This window comes from Aedes aegypti, chromosome 2 (assembly GCF_002204515.2).
Source record: "Aedes aegypti strain LVP_AGWG chromosome 2, AaegL5.0 Primary Assembly, whole genome shotgun sequence".
Taxonomy (NCBI): Eukaryota; Metazoa; Arthropoda; class Insecta; order Diptera; family Culicidae; genus Aedes; species Aedes aegypti.
Genome location: NC_035108.1, coordinates 147026568 through 147049205, shown reverse-complemented (window position 1 = coordinate 147049205; position 22638 = coordinate 147026568). Strand labels below are relative to the sequence as shown.

At 37.8% G+C, this 22638-nt stretch overlaps 1 protein-coding gene across 5 annotated transcripts in view; it reads left to right on the top strand.

The window, feature by feature from the left end:
* The window catches only part of LOC5564260 (protein furry), a 384478-nt gene that overhangs the window by 93708 nt on the left and 268132 nt on the right, over positions 1-22638 (top strand). For all 5 annotated transcript variants that reach the window (XM_021842641.1, XM_021842640.1, XM_021842638.1 and 2 more), the window contains one exon: positions 451-605. In XM_021842641.1, the coding sequence (XP_021698333.1) occupies positions 451-605 (155 nt within the window). The remainder of the gene's footprint in view (positions 1-450; positions 606-22638) is intronic.

Here is a 22638-nt window from a genome sequence, read left to right as displayed (position 1 = left end):
ACATGACCCAACTTTTGGCACCGACGGCATTGAGTGGGGTTCTGGAAATTTCCTCCAGGTTTCTGGAAATGTTCCCATGTCACACGGATATTGAACATAAGTCTTGCTTTTTCTAAAGCTTTAATATTATTTAGATCTTTTTTATTAAAGTGGACTAAATTATATTCTTGAGAAAGCCCTTTCCGAGCAATGCCAGATTGGGTTCTCTTTTTCATAATGATTACTTGGAGTGGGGAAAATCCAAGTAAATCATTTAATCCATTTTTGATCTCTTCATATGACTTATAGTCATTTGAGAGACCTTTCAGGACAACCTTGAACAAACGTTCAATTGTGGTTCAACTCAACCGGACTTAGACCAAAACTAAAACTTAAAGCGTTAAAGCACGCCTTGTCCAATAAATTACGCCTTCCTCCTTGACTTTATGGAGCTTCTTTCTCTTTTTACAGATTTACGACTTGGCGAAGGAAACCGTAGTGCTGCTGCTCGAGTCTAACCCCGACATCGGCCAACTGCTGGAATGGGTTATTGATCGGTGCTACACCGCTTGCCCCCGACAAGCCGATGCCTGCTTCCTTACGCTGGCAGTTATCTTCAGCGCGCGGTAAGTGCTTCGATATGGGTTCTTTTTCTGCGCTTTTCAAACAAACAAACCCATCACAAAAGGTGGAGAGGGTTTTCTTCAAGAGGGCTTGAAGGGTAGATGAGACAGATGTCACTATTATTATCGCGGTCGATTTAATCGGCTCACTGTTATGTATTGCCTATTCATAGTGTTTGCAAACACAGTTCATACCCATTATGGTTAATTTTATCTATGTACTACAAATATAACAGAAACTTATGTAAAATTTATATTTTGCATAAGCTTCTCAGATGAATATCGATATCATTGGAAGCACACCCCACCATTCGGTGTTGATAAATTGATAACCTTTCATTCATAACTTCGGCAGGGGAAATTGTTTCAGTATGTAACTACTAAGATTTTCTGACATTTCAAGCTCTTCGAGCTAAACACCATGTAGAAGATAAGGGCGAGTATTTAGGTATGTGATATTTGTAAAGGGTCGATCGACAATTTTCACATTATACGCTAAGCAAACAAATTGACTGAATCTATTGAAAACCGTTCCCAGACTGCAGGGCTTAATTAAGAGACTTGGTGGTCATTATTTTAGTGAGGTTCTTTGAAAAGTTTCAATTTTAAATTAAAGGTCGATGATGTTTTTTTTTTCAACCAAACAGTCTCTAAAGTAACATTACTCAGTTTTTCGAAGGGATTTTCTTTTGATATTTGACACACTAAAAAATTTCTTCTAAGATTCCTAGAGAAAGAAATTCAGGATTTTTTCACTTTTTATTCTAGAAACTCTTCCAAAAATTCATTCACATGCACCTCTAAGAATCCCTAAAAATCTTCTCCCAGCAAGTTTCCTATTACACTTGTACATATATTCTTACAGCTATTTTTTTTAAGGACGAATAATGAAATTCTTCCATAGTTTCCTCCAGGAAATCATTTAGCAGTTCAATCCCGATACGTCTAGTAATTTTCACCTATACTGCCGTGAATCGCAAGTCAGTCCCATCTGTAAAAAGTAGGCATTGAGAAAATGGGCTGTGAAGTTTTCAAACTCGTTTTCCATACGAATATTCAAAAAATTCTAGAGGATTGGAACATGTTCCAATCTTAATGAAACTTTCACAACTTGCTTTTCACTACGATATCTTTCGGAGAAAAATATAAAGATGATCAAAACAAGTTACATTTTTGTGTTCCACGGTGTGAAAGTCTGTAGTGAGACTGATATGCGGTTACTTTTCATTATGGAACAATTTGACTTGCTGTTTTTTCCTAATTTTTCCTAACAAATTATATTATTTCATTAGAGTAGCTGAAAGAGCATTGGAAGAGATGTTGAAAACTGAACTCAACTCAATTTTGACGAAAATGCAGATGGGACTGACTTGCGATTCACGGCAGTATATTGTTGCGAAAATTTCTCCAGTAATTTTCCAAGGATCATTTTCCAGAGATTCTTTTACTTGAGTCCAACCAAAAATTTTCTAGAAAATTCTCCAAGATTCTTCTTTTTTTTTCTGGCGTTATGTCCCAACTGGGACAAAGCCTGCTTCTCAGATTAGTGTTCTTATGAGCACTTCCACAGTTATTAACTGAGAGCTTTCTTTGCCGATTGACCATTTTTGCATGTGTATATCGTGCGGCAGGTACGAAGATACTCTATGCCCTGGGAATCGAGAAAATTTCCAACCCGAAAAGATCCTCGACCAGTGGGATTCGATCCTACGACCCTCAGCATGGTCATACTGAATAGCTGTGCGTTCACCACTACGGCTATCTAGGCCTCACATTCTCCAAGATATCCTACGACAATTCATTAGAAGTTCCTACGCTATTCTTCATATTCCAGGAATTATTCCAAGTTTTTTTTCAGATGATTCTTGTACGAATTACTCCAGGATATTTTTCAGGGATCCCTACATAAGCCCCTCAAGGATGTCATAATAGATTCGTGCAGGGTTTCTTCGTGAAATTCCTCAAAGAGAATAACCTAGGAATTGTCTAGCATTCCAACCAGGGTATCGTTTTGCTAAACTATTCCAACAGTTTAACAGAAGTATCCTTCAAGGTCTTTCCAAGGTTTTAGATGTTTCTCTAGAGTTCACTGCAGGACTTTTATATTGCAGGAATTCATCAGGTTCTTCTCAATTTTCATCAGGAATTATATTAGCATCTTCCTTGAATATACTTAATTAATTCAGGAATGTTTCAAGTGATTTCTTGATCCCACTCATTGGAAAATATCTGAAAGAATTATTGAATGGTTTTTTGACGCATTCTTGGAAGGAAGCCTAGGAGGGTTCTTTCGAATAATGGTGAGAATCGTAAAGAAACCCTAAACCAAAATTCAGAAGGATATCATCTTCTATCATCCTTCTATAGATACCTTCGCGTTTTCGTGTTTTCGAACATCAATAAAAAAGTCGATTCCTTGTCGGGATTCGAAAGAAATGCCTCTTTACAAAAACCTGCTACCTAACTACATGTGGTTTCAGTGACATTCAGATTGTTCATCGAAGTGCCGCCTCCACCTTTCGATCTCTGAGCTCCAAAAATCCAAATCGTCAATCTCTGCACTCTAATCTCCTATGGCAGTTTTGATGTCGTGGCTTGAACAGCTGTCGTACTTGTTCATATGGTTATTAAAGATATAATTTTAATGAACTTTGCTTGTTTGATCCAGAAAAAGTGTTTGAAGTTAACAAGTTTGATTGAAGAAGTGTTGTTTTTGTTGTGCTTGGTTTTAACTGCTGTAACTATTGCACTATAAAGGTATTTTAATTAAATTCTTCGAAGACCTTTGATTATATATATGTATATTCTTGAAACGAGAGAAACACAACAGATAACTAATGCTTTGAGGTCGAATAATCTTTGTGTGTCATACAGAGTCGATTTTTTATTCTCTTATCTTTTGGATCTTTTGGACGTGTAAGCAGTCACCTCCAACTTGCATGCAATGGAGAAAGTGCAACCATTGCATCGTGGTTGACTTTCTAACCACTTTAATTATCATAAACGATGAGTATGTGCCTTTGTTCTCAGCCAGTACCTAAAGTATTGGACAGAATAAAGTACGCATTGGCCGATTTGCAACGACTCAAAAGTTTGTGTTTAAAATATTGTGAACTTTCTGTTCATTTAAATTCAAGTTATATATGAGCTGTGGTGAAAATTTCTGGTTAATCGGAGCACTAGAAGCTGAGATCCATATGCCTCCAATCTTTACCAGTTTGTATGAAAAAACGGCCAATCAGACTTTATTCTGTCCAGTCTGTCCACGTATCTCAATACAGGATGGATAAATGATACCTCCGACCATGTATGCAGATACAAAGGCACACACTCCCATAGATATATGGTAACTTTTTCCCGTTAATTTTAATTTATTCAGAATCACAATATGTGTCCTCTGGCGTAGTTTGTCGAATGGATGGATAGTTGTGTGGGGAAGTAGCCAGCAAACCGCAACACTTTTCTGTGGGTAGGTGTGGGTGGTTCTCTGCATTAAATTGCTGTATCCCGGATGTTATATTTTTTGCTGAATGTAACTTTGCCAATATTGCTCAAAAGTCATGTCGTTCGTGTCGCCGTAAAGAGGCTGTTGCTAGCCTTCTGTACTGGTTCGTTTTTGTACGAATCATGCGCTACTACTTCTATCTACCTTCCGTGTTTGGCAAGCATTTTTTTTCATAGCTAGTGCATACGCCTTTTATGACGGTCTGTAACCTAATTTAAACAGCTCTTACGCGTTAAGGTGATCTGCTCTGCAATAAAGTGCCGGGAAAGATTTGTCTTGTCTGAATCAGTTTCAATAAAAGTCATGTTACAACACTTTGGATCCACTCGACCATAGGTTTCGTCAGTGAAGGGTGTGAAGAAATACACTCTATCGACACATTAAAATGATAACATTTTCGATTTTGAGGCGTTTTTTTATGAAAAAGTATTCCTAGTGTCGATCTCTCCCTGTTTATCTTGATGGTCCCTTCCATACCGAGATGTGAAGATTCAATTGTAGTTTACAACATATAAAATAAGTAGCGTTATGGGTTATCATATACATAAAATCCCAGAGTTGTCTGTCTGTCAGTAACGCTTTGAAATGTTTCATCGAAAAGTTTCGTTGTGCTCTACTTCAGCAATCCTCATCCGCTACAACAGTCAGTTTTAATATTAGAACATAACAATTACAAATTGGAGAACTACAATAGCTACTTGACACCATTTTCTAGAGTTTTCTGGAACATTGTTCTTCCCAATTCGTAAAATGTTCTCGAACGTTTCGTCATTGTAGTATTTTATGGAACTTGGTCGGTGATTAAAACGTAAATATACTTATTTCAAGCAGATTGTAGTGCAGTCGAACTTGAATCGGGCTGGTGTTGAAAATAAGATTCAAAACGGATTTCGCCAGGTTCAAAAACGAGTTCGACATATGCAAAGGCAAGATATACATAAATGAGATGGATGTGCGCCAAATGCTCGAGATATTTTAAATTTTCAGTGAAACCTCCATGAGTTGATGTTTCATAACTCGATATCGACTCATGGGTGCATACTAAAAAACGAAATTTTATGATTACCATTATGGTTCCTTAAAACAGCTCTCCAAACTATTTCCGTTCCATGACTAGATACTTCCATGAGTCGATGGCCCTCTAATCAGAACTGTGATTTTGAAAGCTGATAATAAATTATAGAACATTGCAACAGCTATTCAGCAGAATAATTCAGAAATGTTTCACAACAGAAAAAAGTACTACAACATCATTTGATACTTATTATTTTAGATTAGAACATTACAACAGTATTAAAGCCACGTGCCCCATGGGGTATGGTCAAAGCATAAATTTAGGCGATTTTGCGGTCATTAGTGTCACGCGCTTTGAAAGATTATGCATACACGGAGCCGCAAATCAACCCAACTTTGACTTCTTTTGACGCAATTCGGCTCTTCCGTGGGATAACCCAAATTTGGGTTAAATGATATATACCTATCATTAGGTTGTCTCCATTTGACAGCGGCAAAGCAAACAACTCAGTGCAATAAAAATCTACCCAGCGTTAGCTTTCGAAGTCTCCGTGATGGGTTAAAACAACTTAACGTTAGGTAAACTCGAAAGAACCCAAATTTGGCTTGTTCCATTGAACTTCGACGCTGGGTCGGTGCGTCTCTCTCTGTTTTTGACAACATTGCTGTTGCGAGAGGCAAAACAACCCAACCGTGGGTAAAAACTAAATGCAGTTTACCCAAATTTGAGTAAAAAGAACTTATATTTTGGGTAGTCTGATTTCTCCGTGTAGCTCTTCGTTATAAAATTTCGTTGGAACATGGTTCATTAAAGAGCTGCTTCGCAAATAACATGCTTGAGATTTTCATGCAAAATCACTCAATCACACTCAAACCGTTAAAAATGATTCAGTCATAAAGCCCGTCTAAAGCTCGTGTAAGCTCGTGTAAGGAATGAAAGCCGGCCCTGGATTTTAATTACACAGTTGCTTTCATAGTGCTCCGCTATAAATAGCTAATATAACGAAAATACTGACTAAACGGTCGAGGATTGCGTGGAAGTGGAAAGTTAAGACAAGGCAGCTGGGTTCTCCATCGCTATGTAAAGCATTTCACAACTGAATTTGCTAAAATAAGGTATTTTAAGTATCGTTCGTAAGCTGATATATCATCTATTCATCCACATTGAACTCCAACGCGTGTTGTGATGTACTCGCATGCTTACTCCGACAATCACCAACACACTTGAGGCTTTGTCGTTTGGTTGATATTGTTTTTCATATCGTCATTCCACTGTTTCACAACAAAATTTCTTCCATCCATCGCGTAATATATGGTCTGAATGATGTCTGAAAGTGAAAACGACGTTTTCTGCTATGTTTGTGAAACATCAGAGAAGGATTCGCAGCGATTGATCGAATGTTCATACTGTGGCAAATGTGCTCATTTTCGATGCATGAAACTTTACGGAAGTGCAGTTGCAAGCGCAAAAAGCAAACCGTTTTTCTGCTCGGTTGAGTGCTGCGAGATGTGTCTACGAGGAAGCAAACAGACGGCAACAAACAACGATATCATCCGTGGGCTGCAACTGCTTGGGAAGGCTGTGAATGAGGTGAAACAGGACTCGGATAAGTTTCGTGCTGTGCTAGAGAAATCACAGCAACAGATCTCCGAAATCGTCGCTACTAGCAAGCAAATAGAGAGGTCACAAGATTTTCTGGCTGAGCAGTTTGACCATCTACAAGCGGATTTCAAATCGTTCAAGGAAGAAGTAGGGGAGGTGAAGGCCGAAAACTCAAAAATCCGGATGGAGCTGAAGGCGTGGCAAGAGACGTGCGGCGAACTAGCTGGAACCGTGGATCGCCTAGAAGTTGATCTGGATAGAGTCAACAGAGCAGCCAAAGTTAAAAACGCTGTGCTGCTAGGCCTATCAATGATTGAAAATGAAAACACCGTTAAATTAGCATCAAAGGTGTGCGAGCTGCTGAAGTGTGGATTCAACTCTGCTACTGCGATCGTTTCTGCTAGGCGTATCATTGGTAAGCAACAAACAAACGGTGTTTCTCCAATCCTAGTTTCATTCAATTCAGAACAAGAGAAAGAAGAACTATTCCAGCGTAAACGTGCCCATGGAACTGTGCTGACATCCAACATATGCGCGGCTTACAACGGTTCTACACGGACGGTCACTATTCGAGATGAATTGACGGTTTATGGAAGAGAGCTACTACAGGAAGCTAAAAGCTTGCAGGAAACACTGAAGATCAAGTACATCTGGCCAGGAAGAGACGGGAAGATACTATTAAAAAGGCAGGACGGATCGAAAATAGAGAAGATCACCAGCAAACTCCAACTGGCAAGTCTACAGCCCACAAACCTCAAAAGAGTGCTCATCGTGTCTGGCACATCACCACCTTTAATCCCGCAGCCAAAACGTTAACATGTCTAATTTGTAATTTTCTTATTATTTGTATTTGTTTAAACTGATCTTAATAAATGTGATTAATTATTATTTTGATTCTATTGCTCAACTAAATAAAAACTTCGACAGTAGTCTTGTAGTTAATTTTCAACTGAAAGTATTGCAACTTAATATAAGAGGAATGAATAATATAAACAAGTTTGACTGGCTTAAAGAAACACTAGAACTGTATTCGGGAGTAATTGATGTTATAGTAATTGGCGAAACGTGGGTGAAATCGGATCGACAGCAGATGTACAACATCGACGGATACCAGAGTATTTTCTCGTGTAGGCCTGTTTCCCAGGGTGGAGGTTTAGCAGTGTTTGTTCGATCTGTAATTTCATTCGATGAGATAGCTAATGAACATACCAATGGATTTCATCACGTGCACTTACGCCTTGACATCGGAGAATCACCGTTCCATATACATGCAATATACCGACCTCCATCGTTTGACTTGTCATCATTCTTTTCGAACTTGGATCAGATCTGTGCGGCAGCAGGACGTTGTGGCTCCTCCATCATCATAGGTGATATTAACATCCCAACCAATCGTGCTGGATGTCGCATTGTAAATGAATATATAAATCTCCTAGACTGCTATAATTTCTCTATTACAAACACCTACCCTACAAGACCGTCTAGTGGCAATGTACTTGATCACACAATATGTTCTGAATCGCTGCAAAACGTAGTAACTAATGAGACAATTTTCACTGATATGAGTGACCATTGCTTAGTGCTATCTACGTTCTCACTACAAAAACCCGTTAAAAAACTGCATCTAGTGAAAACCATTGTTTCCAATCACAAACTGAATATGGCATTTCAAAATGCAATGACTAATATTCCGAATGGAAGTGCTGAGGTCAGACTACAGTTCGTCCTGAACACCTACAACACGTTGAAGATACAGTTTTCAAAAACTGTTAGTGTAGAAGCCAAAATTAAGGGATTTTGTCCGTGGATGTCTTTCGATGTTTGGAAACTGATCAAAATCAAGGAAAACATTCTGAGGAATTGGAGGCTTAATCCAGCTAACGTTCGCTGCAAGGAGTTATTGGACCATGTCTCCAAGAAAGTGCAACAGGCAAAAGATCATGCTAAGAAGAGCTACTATAGAAACTTATTCACGACCGCTAATCAAAGAAACACCTGGAAGAACATCAATAAAATCCTAGGCCGAGACAGAAGGGCAACAGAGAACGTGAAGCTAACTGTCAATGGACATCAAACAACTGATAGTCCCACCGTATCGAATGCCTTCAACGACTTCTTCTGTTCGATCGGACCCCAGCTTGCCGCGACGATTCGCAGTAGCCAAGACATCAACAAGTTCAACACATTGATTCCTCAAAGACAGTCGATTTACTTGGAACCTACCACGGAGCAAGAAGTAATTCTGCTGATAAAGGAACTGAAAAACGGTAAAAGTAGCGGAGTTGATGGTATCTCAGCTGAGTTCATGAAACACCATCACAATGTATTTGCTGTACTTCTGCGTGATATCTTCAACGAATGTATCACCCTGAGAACCTTTCCCGATTGTCTAAAAATTGCACGTGTTATTCCTGTTCACAAAGGAGGCAGCAAACTGGATGTCAACAATTACCGCCCTATTTCAATCCTGTCGGTTCTAAGCAAAGTACTGGAAAAATTGCTAGTTACCAGGGTAGACAACTTTCTACGACAACATGATGTACTTTACTGCCGACAATATGGATTCAGAGAGGGATCAAGCACATGGACGGCGGCTAGCGAGTTGGTTGATGAAATCTACAATTGCCTGGACAACCGGAAAATAGAAGGAGTATTGTTTATCGACTTGAAGAAGGCTTTCGATACGATCGACCATCGCGTTCTATTACGAAAGCTGAACTACTGTGGGATAAGAGGGCTGGCAAACAAATTGTTCGAGAGCTATCTGACTGGAAGAAAGCAATATGTGTCTGTAAACGGAGCATTCAGTAGCGAACGTGATGTGACGGTAGGAGTTCCCCAAGGCAGCAATGTCCTCTTCTGTTTCTACTGTATATTAATGACTTGGCAAAACTGAAATTACACGGGAACCCTAGAATGTTTGCCGATGACACGTCCCTATCGTATCAGAATGCAAATCCAGATTTGATCATTCAACATATGAAAGAAGATTTGACCGTTCTGCACCACTTTTTTGCTGAAAACATGTTGTCACTGAATCTCTTAAAAACGAAATTTATGCTGTTTCATTCACCTCGCCTCAAAATTCCTCGACATGCGGATCTGGTAGTAAATACGACTGTAGTTGACAAAGTCCAATCTTTCAAGTATCTCGGCCTCACCTTTGATTCGAAACTACAGTGGAACGAGCATATTTCGTCACTACAGCGAGAATTAAGTGCCACGTGTGGTGTAATGTGGAAAGTATCTAAATTTATGCCCCAGAAAGAATTGTTGGCAATGTACCATGCATTTGTTCAATCGAAACTCCAATATCTGGTATCAGTCTGGGGAGCTGCAACTAAAACTGCAATCAGAGCACTACAATCAACACAAAACCGCTGCTTGAAAATTCTTTACCAACGACCTTTGCTGTTTTCAACTCTGAGATTGTTCAAGGAAGCTGCCGACGCGATTCTACCCATTGCTGCACTTCGTGAGAAAGAAGGACTAGTTAAAATGCATAATATTTTAACCAATCCCCGCACTTTGCATAATCGACAATTGCAACACACATCTACCCGATACCCACTCAGAAGCCAGGCAGTCTTGGTGATTGGTCGTCCAAAAACGGAAGCTGGGAAAAAATCCTTCGCATACTTTGGATACAACCGTTACAATGCTCTACCTCCTCATATGAAAGCTGAAAGAAATATGGAGCGTTTCAAAAAAATGGTTCTGTGTCTGATAAGAAGCAAAATTGCAACGTACGTAGACTAAGCATCAGATTGCTAGGTCAGGGAGAATCGCCAGTGTCACGTCCAGCTCCTTCACTTTTCAACGCCAACCACACTCCGCTGTTCCCTCAACGCCTGCGCCTGCTTGCTCGGTCAGGAAGAATCGCCAGTTACTTTTCCAGGTAATGAAGACTGGTATATGTCTGGCCGAAGCCAGTGGTGCTACGCTCGTTAAATTTGCTCGTAAATGGTTCCAGCTCCTCCACTTTTCAACGGCAATCACACCCCGCTGTTACGTCAACGCCTGTGCCTGGTTGCTCGGTCAGGAAGATTCGCCAGTTACTTTTCCAGGTAAGGAAGGACTGGTATATGTCTGGCCGAAGCCAGTGATGCTACGCTCGTTAAATTTGCTCGTAAATGGTTCCAGCTCCTCCACTTTTCAACGGCAATCACACCTCGCTGTTACGTCAACGCCTGCGCCTGGTCGCGGTCAATAAGAATCACCAGCTACTTTTCCAGCTCCTCCGCTGTTCAACGGCAATCACACTCTGCTGCTCCATCAACATCTGCGCCTGGTGGTTCGGTCAGAAAGAATCACCAGTTCCTTTTTCCAGGTAATGATGACTGGTATATGTCTGGCCGAAGCCAGTGATGCTACGCTCGTTAAATTTGCTCGTAAATGGTTCCAGCTCCTCCACTTTTCAACGCCAACCACACTCTGCTGTTCCGTCAACGCCTGCGCCTGGTTTCTCGGTCAGGAAGAATCGCCAGTTACTTTTCCAGCTCCATCACTCTACAACGGAAATTAGTTTGTCCTGCATCTTTACGCTACCGATGACCCTGAACATGCTGTCCCCACGCTACTTCAACAGTACTCAGCTGTTTCGTCAACATCTGCTCCTGGTGGCTCGGTCAGGAAGAATCACCAGTTCCTTTTTCCAGCTCCATCACACGTCAACGCCAATCAGTTTGCCATGCACCTTTACACAAGCGATGACCGATCCTTGAGCATGACGCCCCAAGCTGCTCCAACAGAACTCCGGTGCTCCGGCAACAACAGCGCCTAGTTGCTCGGTCAGGAAGATTCGTCACTTACTTCTCCAGCTTTTCACTGCTTAACGCCAACCACACTTCACTGGTGCGTCAGCATCGGCGCCTGGTTGCTCGGTTAGGAAGAATCGCCAGAAGACCTTTCCTGCAGATATCACCGCTGATCATCAATCCTCGTCATGTGTTTTTCTCGTTGATCGAATTGTTATTTTTTGAATTCAAATTATTTGTAGCCGTGTAAATTAGTAATTATTAAGTTAGGAAGTTAATTAATTGAATTAGATTTACCGCACTCCCTTCAAAGAGAATTATTTCTCACTGGAAGTGCATGTTTATTGTAATGTTTTGATGAAAAGAAGAGAAGGTTTTATGCCTCTAGGAGAAGTGCTTCGAAAGGAACGCCACTCCTAGGGGCTTTTCCCTACTCCAATAAATAAAAAAAAAAAAGCTGAATGTTGATGTTTACGTTTGGAAGAATTATTATAATTCTACCAGACTAAGAAGAAATCATGGCTTTGTGCGAGAAAAATGTGGAAAAATTATTTTACAGTTTCCGGTGAAATCTCAATAGCGGAATATAATTAACAGCTGGTAATATAAATTAACGGAGTACGTAATTTTTTATATTTCGGGAAAAGTTCACCTGAGTAATCCATCATTTGTTTACATTATTGTGGTATTTACATTTACCTTACCGTTCAGCTGCTGAGATTACAGTACAATTCTCGCATAACTTGTGATTTTGCCTTAAAAGCCATTGGTAACCAAGTGTGTAGCTCCTTTTTTCTAAGCAAATGAATGGAAAAAAAGAAAGAATAAAAATTATCACCATTGGGAGATAGAGGAGGATCTGCTCTTCATCGTGGCATTGTTGAATAACGTGTAAATTCATTCGTTTTCTCGGTAACAACAATCTACACACTCGGTTACCAATGACTTTCAGGGCGAGATCACAAGTTATGCGAGAATTCCAGGATCTAGGTTTTTGTTGTTGTTTGAGAGGAACTATAACCCGAAGATCATTCGTCCCTCAGGGATCTCGGTAGATAAGTTTAGTGTGTATGAACATATCCTAAGGAGGCGGTTTTAGGGTTAACACGTATACAGATCAGGGCTGTTAAAAATCATGACCGGCTTGAGACACTGACGAAACCAGTCTTCTCACTGTTACTAGGTGAAGGTATATTTCATGTGCTCACACCGTCAGGTCACAATGATGGGGCTCTCATGAAAGAAATTGTAATGTTGTTTTGCTTTTAAAATTTTTATCTTATTTTGAAGAATTTCGGGTAGCAAATGTGTTCGATAAGTAAAATGGATATCCTTTCATGATTCCAGTGATATAAATAACAACCATACCAGCTAATGAACTAGAAAGTGTGTAGTTTACAATTCCGTCACAAGCAGGGATTGAATCCTGAGAAAACTGAGAGAATCTCTCACGTATGGCTCTCTGTAACTATCATAATATGCTGCATGTTATGAGAGACTGTTTATCGTATACTGCTACAACTTTGATCAAATTGGGGTGATAGTAGTGCATGATAAAACCCCTCTATATATGCTTCAAATCTAGGGGACACAATTGCTATTGGAAGTTCGTGGATTGTTTATCGTGCCGGTAAAGAAAAACACCTATCCCCAACGGTAAACAATCGAGAAAAATGGATTTTATCATCGCTCTCCTTTGGGGCTCTCGCTCGCTGTTTCCATTTATCAGACTTGTTACAACCTTAGAGAGAGGAGACAGCTCACTGACAACTGGCTTGTTTTCTTGGCTTCTTTGATTTATTCTTCTCATGTTTGGGTTGTGCACAATGGTTCGGAGAGTACAAACTGGGTCAAAACCATTTTCACATCCCATTTCTTATCAAAAAATTCATGAAATTAGATAATTGCAATAGCAATTTGAGTCCAATTGACAATATTTAAATATTCAACGATTTTATATGTGAGAGCTCAGGGAAACAACCGGAATTTTCAATCACATCCAGTTTAAATTTGGGCAGATTTTGACGGTTTTTCACGCTCTGCCCTTCGAATGTGCGGTTTTCCAGTAACAGTTGATGATAGGTTCCCTTGACTTTTGGGAGTTCGCAATCCAAGCCAGCTGTCTCCTTTGTTTCAGGTTACAACTTGCGATACATTGACGATCGTTGACCGCAACAGATGGGATGCTTTTCTTTGCTTGCTTTGATCGTGCTTAATACTCAAATGAGAGCGAATTCTGCAACGCCTGATCACAAGCCGTAGCGACGGAAACATGAAACAAAATTTGAGGAAAACTTCTGCCATTGTCTCGCCGTCCGATGACAGTGAGAGAAGCATCTATGTAAAAGTCGCGCGACACCCTCTATTTGCATTGACGCTTTTCAGCACTGATACAGATTTATCTGTATTTTACAGATTTATCTGTATTTTAACAGATTTATCTGTATTTTACAGATTTTCTCGAATAATTTGTGACCAAGAATTTGTATATACAGATCACAGTTTAAAAAATAAAAATATTCAGGTTCTATTTACAGAATTGTACTAAAAATATACAATTGATTGGCATTCCTTGATTTTCTTGTGTAATTGTCATTCATATTTACTTGAATTCTGACGGTTTTCACGTTCTGCCCTTTGAATGTGCGAGTTTTCCAGTGACAGTTGGTGACAAGTTTCCTTGACTTATGGTATTTACTGTCTCCTCTCTCTCTCAGGTTAGAAGCAAGGGGTGTAAGCAGGGCCGGATTCACAAATGCACAATATTTTTTTTTTCGACCTCACGATCAAAATAGAATAACTTCAAAACTATTAGTTTCTAGATGCTTGGTGTCTTGGATGAAGATTCTTGATATTGAAAGGCGCATTTTGGTATTTTGAGTTAGATGATCAATCCACCAGATAAAAAAATCCAGTGAGATAAAAAAATATAAAAAAAAAATAAGTTAGAGATTTTAATTCTTCGGCAAAGTTGTACAGTGTGTAATTACAAAAAAAAAACTTTGCCGAATATGCTAAATTTCTATATTTTCGCGATAATGAGATATAGAGTGTCTTCAACACTCCATAAAACTTGTTTTTGTGTATAACTTTTTAATAGAATTTTTCCCATATTTTGAATCTTCTAGAAAGTTGTTTGAATTGATAAAATAAACATTTTTGCTGAACACAAAAACCTTCTAACTCTTATCGTTTAAAAATTAGTGTAAAATTTTAGTCCACTCTCACCTTAAAAATCACAAAATTACGCAGCTACTTTCATGGCAACTTCAAGTTCTAACTTTCTACTTTTGTATACAGGTAAAAACTTTTGTAAACATAAGGCTTTTTGCAGTGTTTTTCACAAATGATATATCGTTAATTTATGATTTCATGTTTTCAATCTTCAAGGTTTTATTTTTTGAACCTTTAATACTACAAATATTTTGTTAAGGTACATCGGAGCAAGTAATAATACTGCACAATCAAGACCTTGAGGCACAACTTCAGTAGAATTAAATTATTAGAGAATGCCTTCTTACAAGCATTGACGTAAATACAGGGGAGGGGGGGGGGGGGTGTCTTAAGACCCCCTAGCCCACTTCAAGCCCTCCCCCTAGAAAATTTGAACTCTCATGCTAAGTTTGCACCTTGCTTATGGGATTTTTTTTATCGAATGGGTCAAGCCCCCTCTAGATTTGAGTTCAACTTACGCTAATGCTTACAAGCTAGATGAAAATATGTTGATACAGGGGGAATAAGAGCATAATGGAAACATTTAGCGATTTCATATTTTTGGATCATAACTTGACAATTTGCAGTTACCCTCTGTTAGTTTTCAAGTTTTCAATAAGTACAACGTGCTGCGTTCACGGAGTTCTTATGAAACGAGCTGCGTCGTTTTGCGTAAAATGGAGATTTTTAAGGTGAAACTAGGCTAAAATTTAAAATAAGTTTGTTTCTAACTTTTCATTGAGATAGGAGGGTTTCGTGTTCAGCAAAAATGTGTATTTAATTGTTACAAATAACTTTGTAGAAGATGCGAAAAATGGGAAAAATTCTATTTAAAAGCTATGTACAAAAAACAAGTTTTAAGGCGCAAGTAAAAATGACACTAAAGTCAAAAATGCAAAAGCAGTTTTCTCCTTTTAAAACAACAAATCGAAGAACGTAAAAACACACAACCTTTTTATTTGGCAAATAATAGAGCTGTGTGTTTTTATTTTATTCGATTTGTTTGTTTAAAAAGAGAAAACTGCTTTTTCAGTATTTACTTTTGTACCATTTTTACTTGGGCCTTAAGGGGTGTTGAAGACAAAACGATTCATATCTCATTACCGCGAATATATAGAAATTTAGCGTCTTTGGCAAAGTTGTTCGTAATAATATACTCTACAACTTCGAAGACTCGAAATGTATAACTAAATCTTTTGAAAAAAAAAAAAGTAAGAGGTTGTTTCCAAGATACGACCGCCAAGTTGACGTTGGATAACGTTAGCCTCTTCTATTTCCTGGCTTGGGACCGTCACGAACTTATGAAAGATTTCTACTGCTAAAAATCCAATTAATTTTCACACTATTTGTTGCATGTCAATTCTGATTTATTATAGACATGTGTGTTATTATTTTGTGTCACTGAATACATGAAGCTTAGTCCGTTATATTGAAGAATTGATTTTTAAGTGTATACTTAATCATTGTTAATTTGGAGCAATTAATTCAAAATATTTGAATCATTCCTTAACAATAGAAAATATATTGCATTCCGACAGCACTGCAGCAGCGTCTTCGGAAACATTCTCAAATTGTTGTTTTGTCAATTATTCATAACCAATCAGAGATGAATTATAGCAAGAATGTGGTAAACACATAGGGTAGAAATACCAATTATGGCTATAGCACCAATTATGGCAATAGTGGGAACAAAAAGGGATTTTTATTAATGTTTCACTAGAATATAACGGCTAATATTCACAGAAATGATAAAACTATTTGTTTTTGATGGTAACTAAACCTTGAAAAGAACATTCGTGCAATAAGCTTCGAAAAATGAACATTTGAAAATTTTACCTCACATTTATGTCACCTTCTTAGCAGTTTGCTAAGGGACACCCGTTACGAAATGTATGTTTTCATCCGGAAAAACTGCTTCAATCGATGAATGTATGATGCCTAGTGAAAACAAATGAATAAATGTAGCTGGTGTGCAAACAAATCTTCTGTTTTAAGTTGGAAATCGTGTTATTTCCACTACAGTGGCTCAATTTCATATTCGTACAGGATACTGATTCCACATCAAGTTAGTAAAAAACTATTAAATGAAGTATTGAGCTACAAATACTTTATCCATATTGAAGGTAATAGGTGTCATCTATTGTTTGCCAATCACAAAATGTTTCCATTTACATTCATCTTTGGATTAATAAAAAAGTATTGAATTGATGTCTAAAATTCACCCAATTCCATATTCGTACACCTACCAAAATTCAAACGCACAACGTTCAAAACTAAATTTAGAAGCTCTATTTAATTTCTGAAGGGCTTTATTATGATGTTCAGATGTAGTGAAATACATTTGGACAATTTATTAGTGGACATATATAAAATTTAGGTAAAATTATGAGAAATGCCAGTTTTCCAATGATTTTTGCTATAAAATCCAATAATTCGAACAATATCGTTTATTTTTGTCATTGGATCCAATCTATAGATTATACTCGTAAGCTCTGATAGAAATTTAGTTGAAATATATACACTTTACAGAAATCATAAACAGTTTTTATCCATTTTGAGTTCAGAAAACTGTTGTGCCATAAGTTCAAAACTCTTCTAAAATGATATTTTTAATCAATGTAAACCAAATTTTCATTCTGAACAATAGGTAAATGATAATTTTGAATTTGTCTGTAAAAATAATTTGAACTACGAACTTCGTTTTACAATAAAGTACCCTAAACTACGCTGTACATACCTCCACATAATTGATGTCATCGTAATATTCAATTATCTTTGAAATAATATTTAAATTATATTCAAAATAGCACCCTATTTTGCAATTTATTGATTTTATAAGATAAATACAAAATAACTTGAATGAGCAGAGAGCATTGATACACTATTTAATAGAATATATCCTGTTGTTTTCATCATTTTAAAAACACGTTTGTGTTGCGGTTATGGCAATAATATTTATTCTATAAATCTCTATAATCATGTTTGGTAGTGAAATGTAAATTAAAAATGATAATTACGCAATGTTTTGATAGGAACATTAACTATGGATTATGTATATACATTTAGGAGCCAAACATAAAGAAATTGACTAAAATTTTTGGTTTTGGATTTGTTATAAATATTATATTACCTAAGATTCAAAAATATAAGTTGTCGATATCCACTCTTAGCTACTCTAAAACTGATTTTAATTTTTTGAAACTTGTGCAATATTCGCAGTTATCATTCTTAAGGAAGTGATGTTGAAAAAAATGCAATTTATTGTTCGATTTACCGAATATTTAAGCAAAAAACATGGGAAAACTGGTATTTTTCTTAAATTTACTTAAGTTTCAAATATATCGGTTTATAAATTTTCCAAATGTATTCTATTGCATCTGAACAACACAACGAAGTGCTTAAGTAGTCATCTAGTCCATTAAAAATTAGTTTTGAATGCTGTATATTTCTTTTTTGTTAGGTGTACGAATATGGAATTGGGTCAATTATAGACACAATCTCAATACTTTTCATTATTCCTAAGATTTAAGCAAATGAATACAGTTTGTCATTGCCAAACAATAGATGACACCTATAACCTTCATTATTGATAAAGTATGTCGAAGTCCATGCACCATTTAATAGTTTTATACCAACTTGATATGAAAACAGTGCCCCGTACGAAAATGAAATTGAGCCACTGTATGTCGATAAATGGTACAAAGAGTGTATGAGAGCCCAATTATGGCAGTACTCTGGAGGCGGTTTGTTTACATTTTTTGATCAGTGAAATAAAAAAGTAAAGCTATTTCACGGGTTACTTCCACGACGGGACGGTTTGGTAAGGCATTATCTGCGTGTTTTGTACCCAATTACTAAGATTTTTCAATCACACGTTCGAAAACGTTCGCAAGCGGAAGATGCTAATTTCATGGTATAGAAGGGTTTTCAGCGACACTCGATTTTTGAATTTTCCCTCTTTTTTTCGTAGAAATTAGGCACTGGAAAGGTAATGTGAGATCATTAATGCTGTTTTGTATCATAATTTGCATTTACACTACATTTCGACTCCTTTTCGATAATTAATTTTCTCCCATTCAACCCATTGCAATAAATTGATTTAAAATCTATTTAACACAAAATTTTTTGAAAGTTTTATGAGCAATCACTTCATTACATATTAGCGTTGCATTATCATTCGCTCTGGATGGCGTTTGAATTCATTTCGTGCAAATATTCGATAGTCCATAATTGGTACACTTTTATGTCGAATGCTAGGAACGCTATTGCCATAATTGGTACAAAGGCAACGCTTTTTAAAATCAATTTCTAGCAGCTCAAAGTCAATTCACTACTAAAACTGTTTAAATCAACAGATTCGCAAGGTTTTAAACTAGTAATTGACACCAACAAGTCATGCTTACGTTTTAGAAACGCGGTGAAAACTTGATTTTTATCACTACTGTTGACATATTGCATCCATAATTGGTACACCTACCCTAAGCAAATATAACACAAATAACTTTTTAGTACACATTTGTGAAATCGCTCAGGACTTCAAGACCGATCTGCGATTACAGAGCTTGGCCGTCATGGTCCTAGGCCTATCTTTGAGGCTACCAACATGTGCGCGATCCACGCCAAGTGTGTGACCATCATGCCGAAAGCCTTCTAGCTGGCTCGTCGTATCCGTGACGAACGAGTTTAAATTGAATTGGGACACAAGCAAAACGGCCCTTTTCAGAGCCACAACAATGCATTCCACGTAAAAGAGTTACGGCTAGAGATATTTCACCTAGTATTATTAATTAATTTATTTATTTAATTGCCAATTGAAATTTCGGATGATTAGCTTTCCAACGGAGTGAAATGGCAAACAAAGTTTTGCATAGGTTCCCGTCGGGCGGCGGTAGCTTTTTTGCAGTCTTCTCTGTGCGATTATTTGGTTTCGATCGACAATTTCTTACCAAATCAAATCATCAACGAAGCTGTTGCTGATAAGTTTTAGCTTTCAAATCGACAAGTTTATACTGATCGCTTTGTCATGCATGTGGTTAGCGACGACGACGACAACGGCATTATTCAATTATCGCTAAATGCGAGGCAAACCGGGATCCTCATTCTAGTGCCGTCCCCAATTTATCTCTCATACACACAATGTCGAAGATTGCCCTGCATGAGCGCGATGGGAAATTGATTTCTTGGCCCTGTGATTCTCGAAAAGCACTAATGTTGACGCTAATGAAAGATTGCATGCAAATGACTGACCGAAATATGAATCCATCGACTCTATGACACTACCCCGAACGCCAATACCCCGAATGCCACTACCCCGAACGCCATTACCCCGAAAGCCATTACCCCGAATGGGTCATTACCCCGAACGCCACTACCCCGAATGGGACACACCCCGAAAGCCATTACCCCGAATGCATAACATTTTGAGACTTATTCTAGTTAGAGAGTGGGGAGATAGTTGTACGATTCCTTATGAGTATTTAAATAGTTTGGCTCAACAATGTATTTTTCAAATATTAGAAAATAAAAAAGCAGCTATTTTTTCAGCAAATAATTTTTACACACTAAGTTTTGTTTGGATTTGTCCTCTAATTTTGGTGAGATTCACACAGCCACATTGTAATGCTCTGAAGAACAGCCTATTCCGAAAGAAGGGTGGATTTAGTATGAAACGGATAGCTATAATATTCACAAAATTAGAATGTAGTAAAGTCTCTTATTGGACGTCGGTACCCACTTCCTTTACTCGTTTTATTAGTTATCGTGCTACAAGCATTGAGATTTTCTTAAAGATTTTGCTTTGTATACGATGGTAATGGAAGATCACCCTGATATCGTCGCTACAATTGTTGTTCTTAAAGACCAACCTGATAGACAACCGTTCCGCTATAGCAAACAAACGTTAATATACTTGTACATGTTAGAAAAACGGCGGCCTCTGATTGCCGCTATAGTAAAAACTTTCGTTGGTTTGTGGGATCATTAATTTGAATTTCGATGAGATAACCACAAAAAAAAATTGTTTATTCAAGACAATGAAGAAATAATGATGGTGGAAACGTGGTGAGCAAATCCATAAGAGATGTTTGTTTTAAAACAAGAACATGAAAGAAAGGGAAAATTTCTGATTAGAATTATAGCAGGATTCACTTTAGTGAATGCCTTCAAGATGTATTCATTTGAAAAAAAAAGCCGTTCTATATGGAAATATTAGTGACTAGCTTATCCAACGAAAACTTGGAAGAACAGCCTATATAAGAAAGGCAAATTTCTGGTGAATTGTTTGCAGCTATGGGCTCATGCACACATTATGCCACGCTCCAAGCGGGGGAGGGGAACAGGCCAAGCGTGACAAGCCTTACAAAATTTTCGGAGGACTCATACAAAAAACGTGACAAAAAGGGGGGGGGGGAGAGGGTTATATATCTCCCAAAAAATAATGTGTTTGATTCAAGACAATGATGAAATGATGATGGCATAAAAATGGTGACAATTCCATAAGAGACCTGTTTTCATACAAGAAGATAAAAAAATGGAAAATTTCGTATTAGAATTATAGCAGGATTCACTTAAGTGAATGCCTTAAGGATATATTCCTTTAAAAAAAGCTGTTCTATATGCAAATATTGATGACTAGTTATCCAATGAAAACTTGATAGAACCGCCTATTTAAGAAAGAAGGGCAAATTACTGGTGTAACGTTCACAGCTATGACAAAACCTATATTCATAAGAAAGGAAAATATTAGTTTAAAAACAAAATTTTAAATATGAACACCACCAAGAAGAAAGACCATCTCGAGGATAATGGGTTCGAAGTTTTGCGCGTTATTAAGGGGTCTATTTTGTAAGTCGAGTCGATTACAATGACTCGACTGGAGTCACTGTCGACCAAAAAAATTCACTCGACACGACTCTGTCAATCGAGTTTTTTGACGATAGTCGCTCTATGTGATTTGATAACTATGGAAGTCGACGTGTAACATCGGAAATAAGCATGTTTGCTTCGATCGACAGTGATTGCAGACGAGTCACACGAAATTGCTCGATTTATAAAATAGACCCCTAAATTTGTGAATAAACCCTTGAACTGCGAAAGTGCCCACTGAGCTGATAAACACTCAGGCATTGTCTCAGAAAGAATAAGAAGAATATAGTTGCCAACAAGACATTCTGAAAAAAAGCTGACATATAAAAGAAGGGAAAATATATGATGATCATTTTACTAACGAATTTTACGCTCCATTAATTACCTGTTTTTATTAGAGACGCATTTTTGCCCGCAATCTCATACTATTCGGGGTAATGGCTCATTCGGGGTAGTGGCGTTCGGGGTAATGACCCATTCGGGGTAATGGCTTTCGGGGTAGTGACCCATTCGGAGTAGTGGCGTTCGGGGTAGTGGCGTTCGGGGTAATGGCGTTCGGGGTAATGGGATGGAGCCGAATCCATCACATCCATTCACCAGTAATGTTGCTCTTCACGGTGTAAAATTCTCTTAACTCTCTTTCAAAATGAAATTGTCGTCCTGAAAAGGACGGTTGGTGGTAGTCACAATCGATCGAACTGGGTTTTCATTCCATTCTTAGACAGAAACACACCAAAAGATTACCGAAGACGATTTGATTAAAATGTGGTCGTGCGCGTGCGCGTGAAGTGGAATTTGATTGGCTTCGACTGAACACGAGATAATGGAGAGAAGTAAGAAGAATACCGAAAGGGGCGTTTCCCTTTGAATGACGAAAGTGGCTAAGATATCGCGCAATGATGTCTTTGTCAGGAATACACAAGAAAAATGTGCTTTTCTATGAAAAATAAGACATGCTTCGATATTTTTCAATTTTTCAATAGTTTAGTCATGAGAATCAATAGTTTTCATTGTTGGAGTAGATTCGTAGAAAGATTTCCAATCGATTGGTGCAAGAATCTTGAAAATCTATCCGGGTGT